This window comes from Channa argus, chromosome 24, assembly GCF_033026475.1.
Source record: "Channa argus isolate prfri chromosome 24, Channa argus male v1.0, whole genome shotgun sequence".
NCBI classification, from domain to species: Eukaryota; Metazoa; Chordata; class Actinopteri; order Anabantiformes; family Channidae; genus Channa; species Channa argus.
In genome coordinates, this window is record NC_090220.1 from 1,032,270 (window position 1) to 1,051,651 (window position 19,382).

The following is a 19,382-nucleotide window of genomic DNA, read 5'->3' on the forward strand; positions in this document are numbered from 1 at the left end:
TTTTTTATCCCTTTATGGCCCTTGGTGCCTGGATGGGACCAAACCTGCGGGGGTGGGATGTGAACCTGTTGCCTTTTGCATCCCAACCCAATGCTCTACTACTGAGCCACCAGGTCACCGTAACATCAAAAATCCAGCATAATTTCTATCATTTCTATTTACTTACAGCATCCATGTGATATAGGCCTTTCAGTACACCTTAATGTGTGGAAATCATTACATCAGTCTCTACTTTACTTCTGTCATATGTAATTATTACATAATACTAGCTGATATCTGGTCAGTGTGTTTGTCAAGAGTAGGTCAGATTGTAGAGAAATCTGGTGTAGCAATAAAAAATGATAAACTTTGCCTTTTCTTCTCCTTGCAATGTTTTATTATAAAAGTTGTATTTATCATTTCTCGCTCTAGTATAAAAAATACTGTACAATTACTTTAAATTCAATAAGCAAAATGTACCTTGGCTAAAGAACAACAGACTATACGCATTTTTACATGTAAAGTTGTATCTAGTTGTATTTCTAAATATGATGTTACTGCACAAGGAATAAAAGGAATAAAATATTGAACACTTAAAAAAGCAATTTTTAGCACAGACTTGGTCTCAATTAAAAGTGAAACAACTACACTACCATGTGTTACAAAAAGTTGAAACCAAGTCACAGCTTGGTAACAATAAACACATGATGGAAATGTCTTTCTTTTTTTAAGGCACTAATGAGCTCTTACAATCTTTAACATATCTGTTACAGATTTACAGTTTCCAGGATGAGTAGTGTTGCCAGTATGGTTAGATATCAGCTGATGAACCTAAATCTCTTGATGACAAGTGCTACAGTGTTTTGCTAATAAGTTGAATCTCAAAGGTGTCAAATTGTGCCTTTGATCTGAAGAGCTGACTAGAAGTGCAGCTGAGATCACAAGCCCTATCAGTGCAATTGCCACTGAAATGCAATGTTTCTTCAGTTTGAACCTACAATGGCCTGAGAAAAAAAAAAAGAGTGAGTTTTTACAACAGAGTCAGAAAAATTAGGAATAGGACAGAATTAACACATTGTTACCTTTCCTCACCACGGTCCTCTTCTAACCAGGCCACTATTTTTCCTTCCCAGCCTGGAACAATTGCTCCATCCAGGAACACCTGCAGACAGATGTTAGACCATATTATCTTCATGTATGTCTGCTCTTGTTTTATCACTATACTTTCATGAATGAAATGATTTTAAAACATTTTAAGCCTTTTTAATATCTCCATTTACTGGAGAAATTCAGTAGTTCATGTTACAACATGTCACCTCTAACACTGGATGTCATCAATGAACATTCAGTATGTTTCGCTAAAGAACAGAGAACGTGAAGCTAACAACACGCTCCCTTGAATTGTGCATGAAGAGGATCCATCCACCTTTGTGTTGGTGTAGTTTTGACATTTGCCCATTATTCTGAAAAGCCTTGCTATGTTAGATCAGTGGAGCTGTGGTGCCTTACCTTTTTTTCTATTTCAATCAAATTGAAACAATTTAAACAACTTTTTAACCAAACCAAACAAGAGGTATGCTGGTCACCCACTCACCATGGTAAGCTGAGTACGTCTCAAGATGACACTCCACCCCCTAGCAGTTAACATGACGTGAGATACTGTATCTTTACGTTCTTTATAGTACTTCAACCCCGTTTAGAACTTCTGTCCTTATCTTTAAGCTATACACAACATTTTACTTTTGCAAGCCACCTATGTATGTAGCAGATTTTATATTTTTATGACACAAAGGTGTCTTTCTTGTTTTATTTTAGACAAGATGAATTATAAAAAGATGTAATGGATTAAGAGAAGGGCCTACATTTCCTATATTATTTAAGTTTAATAAAGTATCTCTCCCTTGCCCAGCATTGCATTTGCTTTTGTAACAAATGTATTTGTGAACCCGCCAATTCTGAGACCCCTTAAAAAAATTATGTATAATTTGAATTATTTATTATTTTAGCCATTTAGTTGGTGCTTATTGACTGTATACAAAATAATAATTCTGAATGTAATTAATCAGTTAATGTCATCTGGAACTAGATACATAGCAGAAAATGTATATATTGACCACTTAAAAATCATTAATTTACTGTAATTGACTCTTGCCCACCATGACTTAATCATCTACACAGCCACTATAGGTAGCAATAATAAGAACAGGCAAAAAAGAACAAACATTAAAAAGCACAAGCTACTGTCACAACAGTATATTGTTGATAAGGCAGATTTTCTCTAACAACAGCACCACAAAGAAAGTTATAACTAATGTCACTGTGTACACTGGGCAAAATATGGAGCATCTTCTTTACATACCTCCTCTTTCACAGTGCCAAACTCAGGGTCCAAGGCCTTGAAGTGGTACCTGTAATTTCCCTCTCGATCCACAGCTGCCTTGACATCTTTGAGAGTAACCTCACCCAGCCTGCACAATGTGCACAAAAAGATTCATTCATATTGGTACCTTGTGACAAGTTTTGGTTTGTTTTACTTTATACCTTTTGCCTGCTAGCCTACATGCATGTGTTTAGATGATCAACATCACTCATGGCACACACACACGCACTAACCTCTTGGGTATACTAATCATGGAAGGCGTGGGGGATTTTCCAGCAAAATAAAGGATCTTTGTTGAGGCAGAAGGACCATTGTTGGAGTGACTAACCTCTGAAATAAATGACAAAAACATGGTAAAAGTATAATTTATTTTAAAGTATGTAGTATGTATTAAAGTATGTGTGGATATTTTTGTTAGTACGTGTTAAAATGACTAACTTGTGCAAGGCCCGGAGTCAGAGTCTGGGTGCTGACCTTTGTGTCTTGGAAATTTCCCTCTTTCCTGTAGAATTTTGACAAATGCTGAATTTGGACATTACATTAGGGATTTCAAAAACTTTTCATATGACATAACTTTCACTATAGCTCTGTATGTCTTCATTTTGAAGGAACCATCTTATTGTACCCATGCACTTCTATTAAGCTTATAACTGAACAAATGTAGTTGTAAAATTATGCTTAGACTGGTCTGAGTTACACACCAGTCTCCACCATTAGATCATGTGACACCACACAGTGTTGGCTGCTTACCAACAAAAAGATTCAAGCATTAGAATTGTACTTTTTGTTTAGTTTTGAGCTAAAAACTGGCAACTGTACCCTGTGTGTGTGCAGAACATGAAGTCTGTCGATTAGTGATACTATGCCCTGCTCAAGGGTGTCCAATGTATGGTGATGCGGGTCATGGTCCCTAAAGTTGATCCTCAAACTCCTAAGTGCACCTCTGAGCAGCTGAACCTCCTCTGCCTGCTAACACAGCACAAACACAAGAACCCTGTTTAAAAAGAACCCTGTTTAAAAAAAAAAAAGAAAAACAATGCTGTTTTTGGATATGTTGAACAAATTCAGTCCTACAGTACAATTGTTTGAAAGCAACTGTATTTCAGGAAGTATGTAGCTCATATTAGACCTTATCAGTTTTGTAATGGAGGTTCTAGGGTGTGAAATTATCAGGATGTGAAATTACATTAACATATAGCCTAAATAATACAATGAGAATGAAAAAATGGTAAATGGCCGTTTATAGGGGGATTTTATCCAAAGCAATTTACAATGTTGCTTCTCATTCACCCACTCATATACACACTCACACACCAATGGTGGTGGCTGCCATGCAAGGTGCTCACCTGACCCACCGGGAGCAACTTGGGGTTCAATGTCTTTCGCAAGGACATTTTGACACATAGCCAGGAGTGACCAGCAAGCTACTGACCCTGTGGTTTGTGGACGACTGTCTTACCAACTGACCTACAGCCCCCTGTATAAGCCATAGCCCCACAGAGATAACAGACCTTTTCAACAGAAACAATACTTACGCCTGACACAGAGAGAGCTGGATTTCCAGAGGAAGAATATCCATTGTTTTCTGTGGCTGTGGGAGTCTGAAAGAAAAAAGACAGCTATGTAATGTATATTTGAATTTAAGACTGCCTGGCGCAGACTGAATATGAAACCTAGACTCTAGTACTAAGGTTTTAGTACAAAAAACAGAAAAAGAAAAACACAAATCAGTAAAGTACTACCTGCTGCAAATCGCTACTCATTAGCTCCTGCAACATGCTGCTTTTATGCTCAAACTCTTTTATCAATTCACTCTGCCACAGATACACACAATTCAACATCACATCACACACATATAAAAACACTTAGATACTAAAACTTTAAAACAGACCTACTCTATGGCTCCTGTAATATAATAAAATAAAATAACAAATTTTAAACTGGAAAAAACAAGTCAATTATTATCTCTGCACATACCAGTTTAAAACTACATTAGTTGGTTTAACATCCCTTTAAAAATGGGACTGACAAACCTTCTGTTTATGGCTGTCTTCAAGTTGGTGTTTAAATTGCTGTAGGAGTCTATCCTTCTGTCCTATCTCATTCTGCATCCAACCAGCCAAAAAGAAAAGGTAAAGTTTAATATTTAGTATAAACTTAATAAAGAGATAATGACAAGCATAGAGTTCACAATTGCAAACAATTACAACAGAGGTCCAAACTTGCAGTGGCTGACCTTGCATTCTCCCCACAGCCTGTTACATTCATCCAGCTTCCACTGCAGTTCTGCCTACAAAACAATTTCAGAGAAGAGGAGATTTTTTAATATAATCTCAAAATATACAGAACTAAAAATCCGACATGTTTTGTAAACCATTTTACAAGTAAAGAGTTATAATAATATATAAAATATATAGTTAAGAGTTATAATGTTCACTTCAAATAAAACAGACTACATAAGTTTTAGCAATGCCTACATTCTGGTTGCTGAGATCATCTTTTGTCATGCTGGCTCTGAGAAGCTCCTGTTTCAACTGCAGTATTGATGCTTCCTGAGTGCACAGCCTCTGCTGCTGGGCATCCTGTACAATTACAAACCCACAAAAAGTCTAAATATTATCGGTATTTTACTACAATACAACAACAATTGTATTTAATTGGGCTATAATATAATTAACTGCAGATTTATCCTTGTCCTACCTTAAATCCCTGCAGGTTTCTTATCTCCTGCTTACAACGCAACAGTTCCCTCTAAAGAAAAAATAAATAAATAAAAATCAAACAACCCTCTATGAATTAATCAATGTGCACATTCCAAAAGTTTATTTTTTCAGGTGTAATTGTGTCTTTTATTCCCAACAAAAGCAAAAACAGCAAACTGACAATTAAAAACAACAAATTACACATTGTTTTACCTTCAGTTCTTGAGCCTCTTCCATACTCTGATCCAAACAACTGCGAATGACTACCTGGAAAAAATGGGATGTGTGTAAGAACCACAATGGACTGAGAAAGAAGGGAAACTGATACCCGTGTCAATCTTTGACACACACATGAGCATGCACACACTCAAACACACACGCACTCACTCACACACCTGCAGTCAGGAAAAAGAAATGTGATCTGTAATGAACACAATGAGCAGGTTCACTGGACAAAAAAAAAGAGAGTGACATAGAAAGAAAAAGAACAAAATAGAACAAAATAGAAGGGCAGAAAATAGAATCAATGATTAAAATATGGATAAAAAATAAATAAAAATAAATGGAAAGACTATTCCTACCAGTTGCTGTTTAGCATTTCCTTGCTCTAAAGTCAAAGGCCCATTCTGTTCATCCTCAGGCGTTAAACCATGAAGCAGCAGGGCCTTAAGAAGAAGAACACTAGTTTAAACCTTGTGTGTATAAAAATGGAGTGGAGACGATAGTAGATTTCAGGCTCCCTCGCCCCTGTAATCCTCTGCAACACCCCGGTGACCTCTGTTAAGTCCTTCCACCTGTGCCTGGCAATAAACAGTTTTCTGATGCTAACTGAAAATTACATTTTTCCCCCATATAGTTTTTTTGAATGATATTCAAATTTCAGTATGCACATACCTGTAAATCAGTCACCATTTTACGTGTCTCCTGCACCTCTTTCTCCAATACTACACTAAGAGAAGCCTCCCATGCTGTATCCCCTGCAACATGAGATGACTCACCTACACACATTCAAAAGCAGACACACGAATAACAGAGTGTTACACATGTCAGATGAAAGACTTAAGATTTATAAATGAAATGGCCACTCTCTGGTAGGACAGAACTCACCACTGCTCTCCTCTCGTTGGAGGTCTTCCTGCTGTCGGTCTGAGGAGCTGATTGGTGGAGTTCTTGGAGATGACAGTGGAATGATGAAGCTGAGGCTCAAGAGGAAAAAACAATGATTAATTTAGTATAGAGATACATTAACATGTATGCATGTAAAAACTCATCAGCAAACACAGACAAATACAGATACAAATACAAATACAAATACACAGTAAAAACTACACATATAGTATAATATGTGAAACTACATACTAATATAACAATGCTATAACTGGTTGTAATAAAACAATCCTATAGACATTTTTCTATAATCAAACATTCCATAATTATAAAAATTAACCACTTCCACCAAAATCGACATTCATAACAGTACATAGAAATGACAATTGTATACAAATAAAACAAAGCATCTCCTTGATAACTCTTTGTAACAAATGCTTTTTCTGTTGAAAATTTAAGTCATATTTAAAAAGAGGGAATGTCAAAAAAGAAAGGGGACAGACATAAAATAGAAATCACATGAGAGTAACACCTATTTTACAAAATTGTTAAAATAACTCAAATAAAAAAATTACATTTAAGAATCACAACAAAGGAATGGCACCAAGACAGAAGACATCCACACACCACCTCACTGCTTCACAGTGTTTGGTCTTACCATTTAATCTGCATCCCCCCCATAATGGGCTACAGGTGGCCTATAGTCTACAATTCATCCTGCATGTGGGGGTCTGGCATCAGCATCTCAACAAACTCTTGAGAGATTGTGATTTTTCTCACTCTGCCATACCCACCCCTTACCCTCCAGCTAGCAAAATATTACCATAGCAACCAAATCAGCAGACAGTGCTTAATATTTCTCTAAATATAATGGGGTCCAAAAGTAGAAGATCACATCACATGTGGACACATGCTGTTTTCATGTTAACCTCAAACTAATCACGACATTTAAGGATTATAAACACAAGAATTCATGACAGGAAAACAGAACGAGAAATATTTAAGATTTTGCACCATTTCTTCAACACTCAACATTAACACTGACATTATTAATCCCTTTGTAAAATAAACATCAGATCACTCTGAGAGTTACACCTTTCACTGAATGATGTTTTGTTGGGGCTGTGCCTCGAGTTTTTCTTACTGAGTAGCCCTGCAACAGTGGGAAACCTCCCATAGGAATATAGGAACAAGGTGAAAGTGTAAGTTAGATGGTTTTCAGCATCAAATCTCGTCTGGAATGGTTTCTAAGGAGCAAACACATAGCACTGACAAATAATCCCTGGATGAGTTTTTTGATAAGCATGACCAGGCAGACCAAAAGTGACAACACTGTCAGAAGATGTATCCATTACATTTTAGTAATTGAAAGACAGAAATGCAATTTCTAAATAAACAAATCAGCAAAATTACTTTCCAGAGATTTTAGGCTGCCTAGTGAGCTTAGATGATGAGTAGTTGTCTCTAGACCAAAGACCAAAGATTTGGTGTTGGCCTGGCCTAAATATTCTTTAATTTTATGTCATACGTACTTGGGTTATAAATTCTCATACATTCTGATTATTTCCAGGTTTACATAAAAATGTCACAGATATACCACTGTATGTATCCAGGTATCCAAACACTTCATTCTATAAATCAACAACTGAACTTCTCTCTAAGACACATCTCTGCACACACACACACACACACACACACACACACACACACACACACACACACACACACACACACACACACACACACACAGACAATCAATAGTAAAAAACACAACAGAACATGATTTTAAACAGGACATGTGACTGGAGAAGATAAAGAGCGATTATTTATTTCTTCTCTCATCTGCCTGTGTTCAGCCCAGATGTCTCTGAACAGACACACACAAACACCAAAGTCAAGCTGAAACCAAAGTCATATGCTCTGTCAGGCAATAAGACACACACACACAAATAAAGCAATGAATGTAGTCTTCTGTGCAAAAGTGTGGAAAAGTCTGTGTTAAAGATGGCAGATAAGAGAGAACTTACATAACTTGTGATAAAACCTTTCATTGAAATAAATAGCAACGTAGTTGAGTTCGTTTTTTTCTCCAACAGTGAGTTGCACAATCTACTGTAATACTGTTCTACTAAAGTATCCACATAGAAAATGTATTACACAATCGCACCATGTGTCATTCAGTTACTTAGCTGCAGTAACTTCCTTAATGATTGGCAACTTGCATTTAATTACCTGTTTTAGCCTTAGATTTTCTTTAGACTACTTTCAAAGCCCCCCTTTATCTAAAATGACAGCCTCACAACATATCCAGCCTTTTCTGAGTTTGTGAATTACATAGGTAGTTCTAACCTGTGGGTGTTACACGTTACTAAAAGTATATATCAATTCATATATGTAAAATGTAGAAGAGGGATACAAAAATATGTTAAATATGTATTAGATTAATGGATGGAAAGGGGAATAGAAAATATCTTTGCTATGAATAATAACAATAAGTTTCAACTACTAAATTCAATTATGGTATGAGTATTTAAGAGAAACTTGAGCTTATGTAAAAGCAGATTACCTGCCAGGAGAAGCACTGTCATGCTCATCTGGAGCTCCCCTTTCATACTGCTCAACCAGTGCTCGAACGCACACACTCTTTTCCACATCCAAACCCTGGCCACTTAAAGACAGACAGAATGGGAGACAAAGTCAAGGTAATACTGGTCCATAGTTTAAAATGATTTAAGCAGTTGTGGGGGTGGTAATTAAGTTATCTCTGTTTGTCCACCAGAGGTCAGCAATGACCAAAATTGATCAAATTACTGTTTTGGATGGAGAACATTTTGGCTACTAATTCACAAGAATTTATGCAAAACAAGAGTTTGTACCTATGTGTGTGTATAGTGCAGCCAGCATACCTATGGATACGTGTGCCATTGGCAGGATGTGAAGCATCTAGATGTGATGATGCTAACGCAGCAGCAGCTCCTTGTGCTATTGCAACAGTGGAGACAGAGTTGTGGCTGATACTGTTTCCTGTCAAGCTCCTTCCACTTCCAGTAGCACTCCTATGATTCGCTGAAGGTTTGAAGTGGGCAGCCAATGCCAGAATTATCCTCATTACAGACTTCAAATTGCCATCAACAATGTCTTTAGACAGAAAAGAAATACACAATAATTCTGTCAGGAATGTAGTCAAGATATAAAGTACTCAAGAGTATCTGCAGCATTCAGTAATTACATGGTTGCAGTGTTTTAACACAAGAGTGTAGCTAAATAAAAAAAGCAATGTCCAAAAGATTTATTTAGATTTTATTTAGTTTACTGTGTCAAAGAGGTTATGCACATTATCACTATTTCCTTGAGAGGTGAGACATTGCTCCAGCACATGGAGGAGGTAATAATTACTTTTGTTCAAACTGTTGATTTAACTGTAGAAGATAGAGTTTTGTAACGTTTGTAATTACAACCAAACAGGTGTTTATATGATGCTGAATGAATGTAATAATGCAATAATGAATTACAGAAAAAAGTATCTTTGTACTACTTAAACTGTCCATCTATATTATCATTGTTATTATTTCTGCTGTACATCATATTTTTTATTTGTAATGTATTGTTGCTTGTACTTCCTACCATTATATCATGGTCTTGAATACATACATCTATTGAAAATGAAAGGAGTATTAGAACAAGTAGTTTGTTGCCTTGTCTACAACTTTGTTTACCCCATTTTTATCAATGACACTAGTCTAGGTTAAAGAAACATCTTTGTATAGTAAAGCATTACAGCAAGGACAGTGAGATGTAAAGCTTTGCAACTCCTGCTCTCAAACTAAAGTGAAAACAAGTGAGAATAAACAGAATTGTCTTTGATTTACCTCTTGCAGATATGTGTGACATGCGTATGTGCCTGGAGGACATGAACTGCAAGACTTGTTCTACATTCTTCCTGCTTTCCTCTTTGCTTTGTGGAGTTTCATATACTTCCTCCAGCCCTTCACCAGCTGTCAATTTAAAATTAGATTAGAAAGAGAATAAAATAACAGAAAATATTTCTATTACCAAACTGTGAGAGCCACACAGAAAGTGTGTGTGTGTGTGTGTGTGTGTGTCTGTGTGTGTGTTTACCAACTATCTCTATTAGTTGAGTTAGCACCACCCCATCTTGCAGGTCCCTCCTGAGGTCTGTGACAGGCTTCAGGCCTGTTTTTTTCTTCAGTTGAGAGTTCACCCAGGAAACATACGCTGCCACCTGCTGCTGCACTCCATCAATCACATACACACAACAAATGGGTTGCTTTTTTTATTAGTACCGGATGGAGAGGTGGCAAGGATTGTTATTGATAATGTTAATGATAGAATATCGTTTTCAGTTTAGAATTTCATTGTATGGCACCTCTATTCACATAGTTCACTCTTCCTTCACCGGTGCTCTGCCAAATTACGTTACCTTGTGCAGATATGCCATTTAAAAAGTACTGTAAAAAGTAGGGGGACTTAAACCCTCCCCTCATCTTCACGTTACGTCACAGGCAACACAACTCAAATCGATAGGCAGCAAATAGATAAAACTGTACCGTTCAGTCACGTGACGACCCCGTCGTCCGGGATACATGACAAAGCACGCACCTCGTTTTTGAACGCCGCACAGAAATGTTCTGTTAGCTTGTCAGTTAACCGAAAGCTAGCTATTCATGTTCACTTCGTGGATTGCATTTTTAAAATTAATAAAATCACTTGGTAACTTTAATTCGTGACAGCCGTAAACACTACAGCTATGACCGAAATTAGGCAAAAATAGTGTGAACAAAACCTTTAGCCAAACAAGTCTTCGTTATGTCCACCGCAAAGTTCTGCCCCTTTATTGTGCTTGACTAGGAAACTAAGTTAACTGTTTGCTTTAACTACTTGGTTACCAAATCTTATGTTCATCCGCCGGCTACTTTATAACCTAATGTTACATATCTTATCAATAATAACATTAGTGAAGCTTGATAAACGTTAAGTTACCTCTTTAAAGCCACCATGCAGAACTTCATCCAGCAAACTTCCTCTCGACAGTGAGGCGATCATCGTTTAACTCGTAAATCCATTGAGGTTAGCTAGATTAGCTGGTTAGCTCCATTGAATTCCACTCGACTCTCCCGAAACAATGTGCAGAACCCCGTTAGCAACTACTGCTGTATGGCAGCAATCGTCAACAAACCGAGAGCACTTATGTTCGAAAGCGACAGCTACCGTTACTCCGTTATAGACCACAGAAAATCATGGTGCCACACCGATACAGGACATAACTTCCTGTGGAGCCTTTCTGAATAAAACTTCCGTTGAAGAACATTTAAAAGCTAAAAAGTCCCGTGCAATCATGCAGGACATTTGAAATTAACGTGCTTACACTGTTTTTTACACTTTAAAGTGCTAAAAACTGTTGCACAAATATTTCCACATAAAACTCCATAATTCTTCAAAATATCTTAAAATACACGAACTGTTTTTTTTTTCTTTTTCCAAATATTAATTCTTTTCAAACATTGTTCTTGCTCGAAACAAAATGTTTCAAATTTCACAAATTTTCTATTCTGACTGTCTCTGGGAATTTCACTCTTCCTTCTTAGGTTAAGGGTGCTTTACAAAGTATTTGTGATAACAAAAATACTGCTTGTACATGCAGTAGTGTAATGTAACTATTTTAATTTACTTAAGTACAGTACTTCTGTATACATTTTAGGGATTTCTACTATATGTGAATATTTCAATTTTCTACTTCTTCATACTTTGAATTCACTTCATTCCGTGGCAAATATTACACTGTCCCAGCTGTCATAGGGTGAAAGTCAGTTGCTGGTCTATCTCAGGTCCAAAACACATAGAGACACATTCACACCTACAAGCATTTACAGTCACCAATTAACGTAACATGCATCACTTTGGGCTCTGGGAGAACATGCAATCTCCAGGTGGAAAGGCCATTGTTGGCTGGGGAACCTAACCCACACCCATCTAGCTGCTATTTGATCCATGATATAAAATTTATAAACCATTTAAATGCATGTTATATATATTTAAAACATGTAATCCAATATTATAGAGATGAACACATTAAGGCATCAGTAATACACCTATGTTATCCATTGGCGTGAAATTAGCCATTCTGCATTACAAGTTGTTACTTAACACTAATATTCTATTACTGAATTAACATTTTGAATACTGGACATTTAATTGGACAATTCTCACATTGTGGTATTGCTTATTTTTGCTTAAAGGGCAACTCCACTAATGTTCAATGTTTTCTATGGCTTTATTTTAAAATATAAATGTATATGAATGCTTTTAAACTTTCCTCTAGCTTCCTAATATTAATATATTTCGCTGCAGCTAACTAAAAAACTCCTCCAGATGACATCACCCAGAGGTGTTTTCCATCATTAGGAGTTCAGATGATGTTGTCTGGGGGAGCTGTGGAAAAGCAGATTTTTTATGATTACAAACGTCATAGTGACAAGATGAAATGGTCAGAACTGAGGTTTCCCCCAATTGATGTCATCTGGAGGCATTATTTCAGCTAGAAAAAGTGAGATATCTTAACATAGGGAAATCAGAGAGAAGTTCAATGGCATTCAGTTACATAGCAAGTTCAATATCAGTGAAGGTGTCCCCTAAGTAAAAGATCTAAGTACTTATTTCACAACTATATAAATGCACATCTTCTAGTTGATGAGCTCAACACATATTTTACTGTAATGCCAAAATAATCATGTTAAGTATAAAACACTGCAAAATAAGCAAAACATATTATTGAGTGATGGGGAATTGTGAGATCGGATCACCTTTGCCTATAAAGTAAATGTAAATGTTCTGCACTTATATAGCACTTTTCTACCTATTGGCACTCAAAGCACTTTATACTGCTTCTTATTCACCCATTCACACTCCCAATCACACACACACATTCATACACCGATGGTCCACACCGATGGTGTATGAATGTCCCCATACACCAATGCTGCGCAGCTGGCTAACACTCACCGGGAGCAATTAAGTTGGGGTTCAGTGTCTTGCTTCAACATGTGAGCCGGGGATTGGTGGACAACTGCTCTACCTTCCTGCGCAACAGTCGCCCCTTAAAGGCATGTTAGCTAAAGTGGTAGGCAAATCCACACAATTTAGACTTGATCCAACACCAAGGAATAGCCACAACATCAATTCAACATTTTTTTATTGGTAGAATTATGCATTAGTTTATCAATAAGGGAGAAAAATATCACAATTTTAAAGCTAAAACGTATTGACAACAAGCTACTTATTATGTTTAATCACCACAAATGATTGTCAAATGATGTACTTCATATACAGTACCGTTTTAAATGTTAAATACAATGGAATAAAAAGGACATAACTGCAAATTACCAAACAAAAGCAGCATAGATGCAAATATTTCAGCAACTCAGGATTCAATCAAGCACCAATGAATCAACATTTACTGACCTATCCACTCATGCCTGGTAAGCAATTAAAATGGCTATGTACATGTTCATATAATTATTAAATGAATCATCATTGGCTTTGATTTCCATTCCATATTAAAAAGATCAAAACAAAGTAGTGAAAGTGGGGAAATGTATGTATTTTGGATACTGTAATTACTCTCCCTTACTTCTAACAAACTAGCAAAACTCAGATGGCGAACATGACTGCTAAGCCTGCATAATACAGTGCATCCACAAAGTATTCACAGTGCTTACCTTTTTCCACATTTTTTTATGTTAAAGCTTTATTCCACAAATTGAGAAGATTTATTATTTTCCACAACTTTCTGCAAGCAATACCTCGTAATGACAACATGAAAGAAGTTTGTTTGAAATCTTTGCAAATTTGATGAAAACAAAACAAACAGAAATCACATGTACATAACTATTCACAGCCTTTGCCATAAGACTAAATTGAGCTCTGGTGGATTCTGTTTGCACTGATCATCCTTGAGATGTTTGTACAACTTTATAGGAGCCCCTCTGTGGGAAATTCAGTTGATTGGAAATGATTTAGAAAGGCATACACTTGTCTATATGAGGTCCCACAGTTAACAGTGCATGTCAGAGCTCAAAGCAAGCCATGAAGTCCAAGGAATTGTCTGTAGACCTCCAAGAAAGAATCGTATCGAGGCACAGATCTGGGAAGGCTACAGAAACATTTCAGCAGCATTGAACGATGAAACAAACATTGAACTGTTTGGCCTGAATGCTAAGTGTCATCTCTGGAGACCAGGCACCACTCACCACCTGGCCAATACCATTCCTACAGTAAAGCATGGTGGTGTCAGAATCATCCTGTGGGGATGTTTTTTCAGCGGCAGGAATTGGGAGACTAGTCTGGATCGAGGGAAAGATTAACACAGCAATATACACCTTGATGAAAACCTTTTCCAGAGCACTCTGGACCTCAGACTGGGGCGACGGACAACAACTCTATGCACACAGCCAAGGTAACAAAGGAGTGGCTACAGGACAACTCTGTGAATGTCCTTGAGTGGCCCAGGCAGAGCCCAGACTTGAACCTGACTGAACATCTCTGGAAAGATCTGAAAATGGCTCCCCATCCAACCTGATGGAGCTTGAGAGGTACTGCAAAGAGTGGGAGAAACCGCCCAAAAATAGGTGCGCCAAGCTTGTAGAATCATACTCAAAATGACTTGAGGCTGTAACTGGTGCTAAAGGTGCTTCAACAAAGTATTGAGCAAAGGCTGTAAATACCTAGGCTCATATGATTTTGTTTCATTTTTTAATTTAATACATTTGCAAAGATTTCATCAAACTTTTTTCATGTTGTCATTAATGGGTATTGTTTGTAGTATGTTGAGGAAAATAATGAATTCAATCCATTTTGGAATAAGGCTGTAACATCACAAAATGCGAAAAAAGTTAAAGTACTTTCTGGATGCACTGTGTCATTGTTGATGTTTTTAGTCTGTGTTAGACATTTTAGTCTGCTACGGATTTTTTATAATTCTTAAATTGATCTGAACAAGCAAGCGGAAGTGAGGAAGGTAAATGTTACTGAGATACTGAGAAGAAAAACGCATATGTCCATCATCCAATGTGAGGTTCTGACCAAAAACACACAGCTGAAGTTGAAATGAAAAGAAATGGAGAAAATCAATATTACAAAGTATAAATATACTGCTGATTTTAATACTGAACAATATAAATATGTATTCAGTATACTGTGTGGGGGTGCATGTTTTTGTACCTGCTTTTGAAGTAGTCTCTGTGTCAGTTTTAGAAGTGCAGTGCTCTGTTTTCCATTCAGGTCGCTAAAAAGCAAAGTGGCCCGAGCCAGCGTCAAGATAGCACATGGTGGCATGCAGGTTCGTCCTGACAGCAGGCTCACTGCTTCCTACAAATATCCAAAAAGAAAATCTGGATTTGACACTTGATTAGCTTATCAGTTGATCAATTTTCAAGGTTATTTCTCCCTCAGTGTTAAAACACTCAAGCTTGAATTTGACACAATATGTGATATTTAAAAGTGCTTCATGTGCTAAATGAGCCTGAAAAGCTCTTCTGAGCTTGGCCATTTAGGGAAGTGAGATCCAAGCTGTTCTGAGCTTGGCCATTTAGGGAAATGAGATCCAAGCTCTTCTGAACCAATAGCTCTCCTGGGGCTAGTGGCGCAATGGATAACGCGTCTGACTACGGATCAGAAGATTCTAGGTTCGACTCCTGGCTAGCTCGCGGTTTACTTTTGGTTATCAGGTGACGTGCGGTTGCTACGCTGTCTTTGCCTGTACAAGTCTAAAACGCTGTTATCTTTCAACATGTCCTAAACTAGCCTGGACAACTCCGTGACACTGACACTCACAAAAAGGCACTGCTAGGCCAGCCCACCTTCCAGTGAGAACCTCAACAAATCCAGAGAGAGCATCAAGGCAGCGGCCGTGATCGTATAGTGGTTAGTACTCTGCGTTGTGGCCGCAGCAACCCCGGTTCGAATCCGGGTCAAGGCATTTAGTGGAAAAGCCACGAGGCCATTGTTGTTCTCAGGGTTTTCCAGCCTCTGCATCTTTTACAAAGTGTTAAACTGATACACATAACACTTCTTCCCCCATCAGCTGTTTTATAACCTGAAACATAAGGCAAACTGTGTATCTGAATTCAGAGCATTACACAACAATCGTGGCCATTTAGGAAAATGAGATCTAAGCTCTTCTGAGCCCTTTGCTGTGCTAGGGCTAAAACGCTGTTATCTTTCAACGTGTCCTAAACTAGCCTGGACTACTGAGATGAGGTGCGGTTGCAACTCTCTCTCTGCCTGTACAGTCTAAAACGCTGTTATTTTTCAACGTGTCCTAAACTAGCCTGGACAACTCCATGACACTGACACTCACAAAAAGGCACTGCTAGGCCAGCCCACCTTCCAGTGAGAACCTCAACAAATCCAGAGAGAGCATCAGGGCAGTGGCCGTGATCGTATAGTGGTTAGTACTCTGCGTTGTGGCAGCAGGAACCCCGGTTCGCATCCGGGTCACGGCATTTAGTGGAAAAGCCAGGAGGCCATTGTTGTTCTCAGGGTTTTCCAGCCTCTGCATCTTTTTACAAAGTGTTAAACTGATACACATCACACAATCGTGGCCATTTAGGGTAATGAGATCCAAGCTGTTCTGAGCTTGGCCATTTAGGGAAGTGAGATCCAAGCTCTTCTGAGCTTGGCCATTTAGGGAAATGAGATCCAAGCTCTTCTGAACACACAGCTCTACTGGGGCTAGTGGCGCAATGGATAACGCGTCTGACTACGGATCAGAAGATTCTAGGTTCGACTCCTGGCTAGCTCGCGGTTTTCTTTTGGTTATCAGGTGACGTGCTTTTGCTACGCTCTCTTTGCCTGTACGGTCTAAAACGCTGTTATCTTTGAAAACGAACCCAAATCAATTACCACGACGTCAAATTCACAAAGAATTCACTAAGGTCGAACTTGGGAGTACAGTGTTCAACATATATGAAATATGATACGTAAAGACTCAATGCCTGGCCTTTCAACGTGTCCTAAATTAGCCTGGACAACTCCGTTACACTGACACTCACAAAAAGGCACTGCTAGGCCAGCCCACCTTCCAGTGAGAACCTCAACAAATCCAAAGTGAGCAACAGGGTAGCGGCCGTGATCGTATAGTGGTTAGTACTCTGCGTTGTGGCCGCAGCAACCCCGGTTCGAATCCGGGTCACGGCATTTAGTGGAAAAGCCACGAGGCCATTGTTGTTCTCAGGGTTTTCCAGCCTCTGCATCTTTTACAAAGTGTTAAACAGATACACATAACACGTCTTCCCCCATCAGCTGTTTTATAACCTGAAACATAAGGCAAACTGTGTATCTGTGGTCAGAGCACGACACAACAATCGTGGCCATTTAGGGAAATGAGATCCAAGCTCTTCTGAATCCATAGCTCTGCTGGGGCTAGTGGCGCAATGGATAACGCGTCTGACTACGGATCAGAAGATTCTAGGTTCAACTCCTGGCTAGCTCGCGGTTTCCTTTTGGTTATCAGGTGACGTGCGGTTGCTACGCTCTCTTTGCCTGTACGGTCTAAAACGCTGTTATCTTTGAAAACGAACCCAAATCAATTACCACGACGTCAAATTCACAAAGAATTCACTAAGGTCGAACTTGGGAGTACAGTGTTCAACATATATGAAATATGATACGTAAAGACTCAATGGCTGGCCTTTCAACGTGTCCTAAACTAGCCTGGACTACTGAGATGAGGTGCGGTTGCAACTCTCTCTCTGCCTGTACAGTCTAAAACGCTGTTATCTTTCAACGTGTCCTAAACTAGCCTGGACAACTCCGTTACACTGACACTCACAAAAAGGCACACTCACAAAAAGGCACTGCTAGGCCAGCCCACCTTCCAGTGAGAACCTCAACAAATCCAGAGAGAGCATCAGGGCAGCGGCCGTGATCGTATAGTGGTTAGTACTCTGCGTTGTGGCCGCAGCAACCCCGGTTCGAATCCGGGTCACGGCATCTAGTGGAAAAGCCACGAGGCCATTGTTGTTCTCAGGGTTTTCCAGCCTCTGCATCTTTTTACAAAGTGTTAAACTGATACACATCACACAATCGTGGCCATTTAGGGTAATGAGATCCAAGCTGTTCTGAGCTTGGCCATTTTGGGAAATGAGATCCAAGCTCTTCTGAACACACAGCTCTACTGGGGCTAGTGGCGCAATGGATAACGCGTCTGACTACGGATCAGAAGATTCTAGGTTCGACTCCTGGCTAGCTAGAGGTTTATTTTTGGTGATCAGGTGACGTGCGGTTGCTACGCTCTCTTTGCCTGTACGGTCTAAAACGCTGTTATCTTTGAAAACGAACCCAAATCAATTACCACGACGTCAAATTCACAAAGAATTCACTAAGGTCGAACTTGGGAGTACAGTGTTCAACATATATGAAATATGATACGAAAAGACTCAATGGCTGGCCTTTCAACGTGTCCTAAACTAGCCTGGACAACTCTGTGACACTGACACTCACAAAAAGGCACTGCTAGGCCAGCCCACCTTCCGGTGAGAACCTCAACAAATCCAGAGAGAGCATCAGGCCAGTGGCCATGATCGTATAGTGGTTAGTACTCTGCGTTGTGGCCGCAGCAACCCCGGTTCGAATCCGGGTCACGGCATTTAGTGGAAAAGCCACGAGGCCATTGTTGTTCTCAGGGTTTTCCAGCCTCTGCATCTTTTACAAAGTGTTAAACTGATACACATAACACTTCTTCCCCCATCAGCTGTTTTATAACCTGAAACATAAGGCAAACTGTGTATCTGAATTCAGAGCATTACACAACAATCGTGGCCATTTAGGAAAATGAGATCTAAGCTCTTCTGAGCCCTTTGCTGTGCTAGGGCTAAAACGCTGTTATCTTTCAACGTGTCCTAAACTAGCCTGGACAACTCCGTGACACTGACACTCACAAAAAGGCACTGCTAGGCCAGCCCACCTTCCAGTGAGAACCTCAACAAATCCAGAGAGAGCATCAGGCCAGCGGCCGTGATCGTATAGTGGTTAGTACTCTGCGTTGTGGCTGCAGGAACCCCGGTTCGAATCCGGGTCATGGCATTTAGTGGAATAGCCACGAGGCCATTGTTGTTCTCAGGGTTTTCCAGCCTCTGCATTTTTTACAAAGTGTTAAACTGATACACATAACACTTCTTCCCCCATCAGCTGTTTTA

At 38.9% G+C, this 19,382-nt stretch overlaps 2 protein-coding genes and 6 non-coding genes across 17 annotated transcripts in view; 6 read left to right on the forward strand and 2 right to left on the reverse strand.

Annotated features, from left to right (window-relative positions):
• Window positions 1–353: 353 nt before the first annotated feature.
• Window positions 354–11,461, reverse strand: LOC137109152 (dixin-like). 9 transcript variants are annotated; one of them, XM_067494624.1, is made up of 20 exons: window positions 11,170–11,458; window positions 10,038–10,163; window positions 9,793–9,821; window positions 9,075–9,306; window positions 8,735–8,836; window positions 6,169–6,263; window positions 5,956–6,059; window positions 5,643–5,726; window positions 5,275–5,328; window positions 5,060–5,110; window positions 4,837–4,941; window positions 4,596–4,649; window positions 4,393–4,464; window positions 3,895–3,960; window positions 3,179–3,328; window positions 2,798–2,861; window positions 2,593–2,689; window positions 2,339–2,447; window positions 1,062–1,141; window positions 354–983 (listed from the first exon to the last, which is right to left on the reverse strand). In XM_067494624.1, exons 4-20 carry the CDS (start codon window positions 9,275–9,277, stop codon window positions 974–976), a joined length of 1,500 nt encoding a protein of 499 aa, XP_067350725.1. In that variant the 5' UTR covers window positions 9,278–9,306; window positions 9,793–9,821; window positions 10,038–10,163; window positions 11,170–11,458; the 3' UTR covers window positions 354–973. The 9 variants fall into 9 exon arrangements, 7 of the variants coding, with proteins under 7 accessions (XP_067350725.1, XP_067350722.1, XP_067350721.1 ...); XM_067494621.1 differs by lacking the exon at window positions 9,793–9,821 and adding an exon at window positions 10,288–10,417 and having other exon boundaries at window positions 6,169–6,257; XM_067494620.1 differs by lacking the exon at window positions 9,793–9,821 and adding an exon at window positions 10,288–10,417 and having other exon boundaries at window positions 3,179–3,325.
• A 136-nt stretch (window positions 11,462–11,597) lies between these two features.
• Window positions 11,598–19,382, reverse strand: part of LOC137109149 (cilia- and flagella-associated protein 54-like) — a 166,370-nt gene continuing 158,585 nt past the window's right edge. For both annotated transcript variants that reach the window (XM_067494608.1, XM_067494607.1), the window contains exons 55-56: window positions 15,406–15,552; window positions 11,598–15,280 (exon numbers count right to left, since the gene is read on the reverse strand). In XM_067494608.1, the coding sequence (XP_067350709.1) occupies window positions 15,146–15,280; window positions 15,406–15,552 (282 nt within the window). In that variant the 3' untranslated portion in view covers window positions 11,598–15,145. The remainder of the gene's footprint in view (window positions 15,281–15,405; window positions 15,553–19,382) is intronic.
• trnar-acg (transfer RNA arginine (anticodon ACG)) lies at window positions 15,818–15,890 on the forward strand. Its single transcript has one exon. It is a non-coding gene; the product is annotated as a tRNA-Arg (tRNA).
• Window positions 16,915–16,987, forward strand: trnar-acg (transfer RNA arginine (anticodon ACG)). Its single transcript has one exon. It is a non-coding gene; the product is annotated as a tRNA-Arg (tRNA).
• On the forward strand, window positions 17,311–17,382 carry trnah-gug (transfer RNA histidin (anticodon GUG)). Its single transcript has one exon. It is a non-coding gene; the product is annotated as a tRNA-His (tRNA).
• On the forward strand, window positions 17,605–17,677 carry trnar-acg (transfer RNA arginine (anticodon ACG)). Its single transcript has one exon. It is a non-coding gene; the product is annotated as a tRNA-Arg (tRNA).
• Window positions 18,106–18,177, forward strand: trnah-gug (transfer RNA histidin (anticodon GUG)). The gene has a single exon. It is a non-coding gene; the product is annotated as a tRNA-His (tRNA).
• Window positions 18,761–18,832, forward strand: trnah-gug (transfer RNA histidin (anticodon GUG)). Its single transcript has one exon. It is a non-coding gene; the product is annotated as a tRNA-His (tRNA).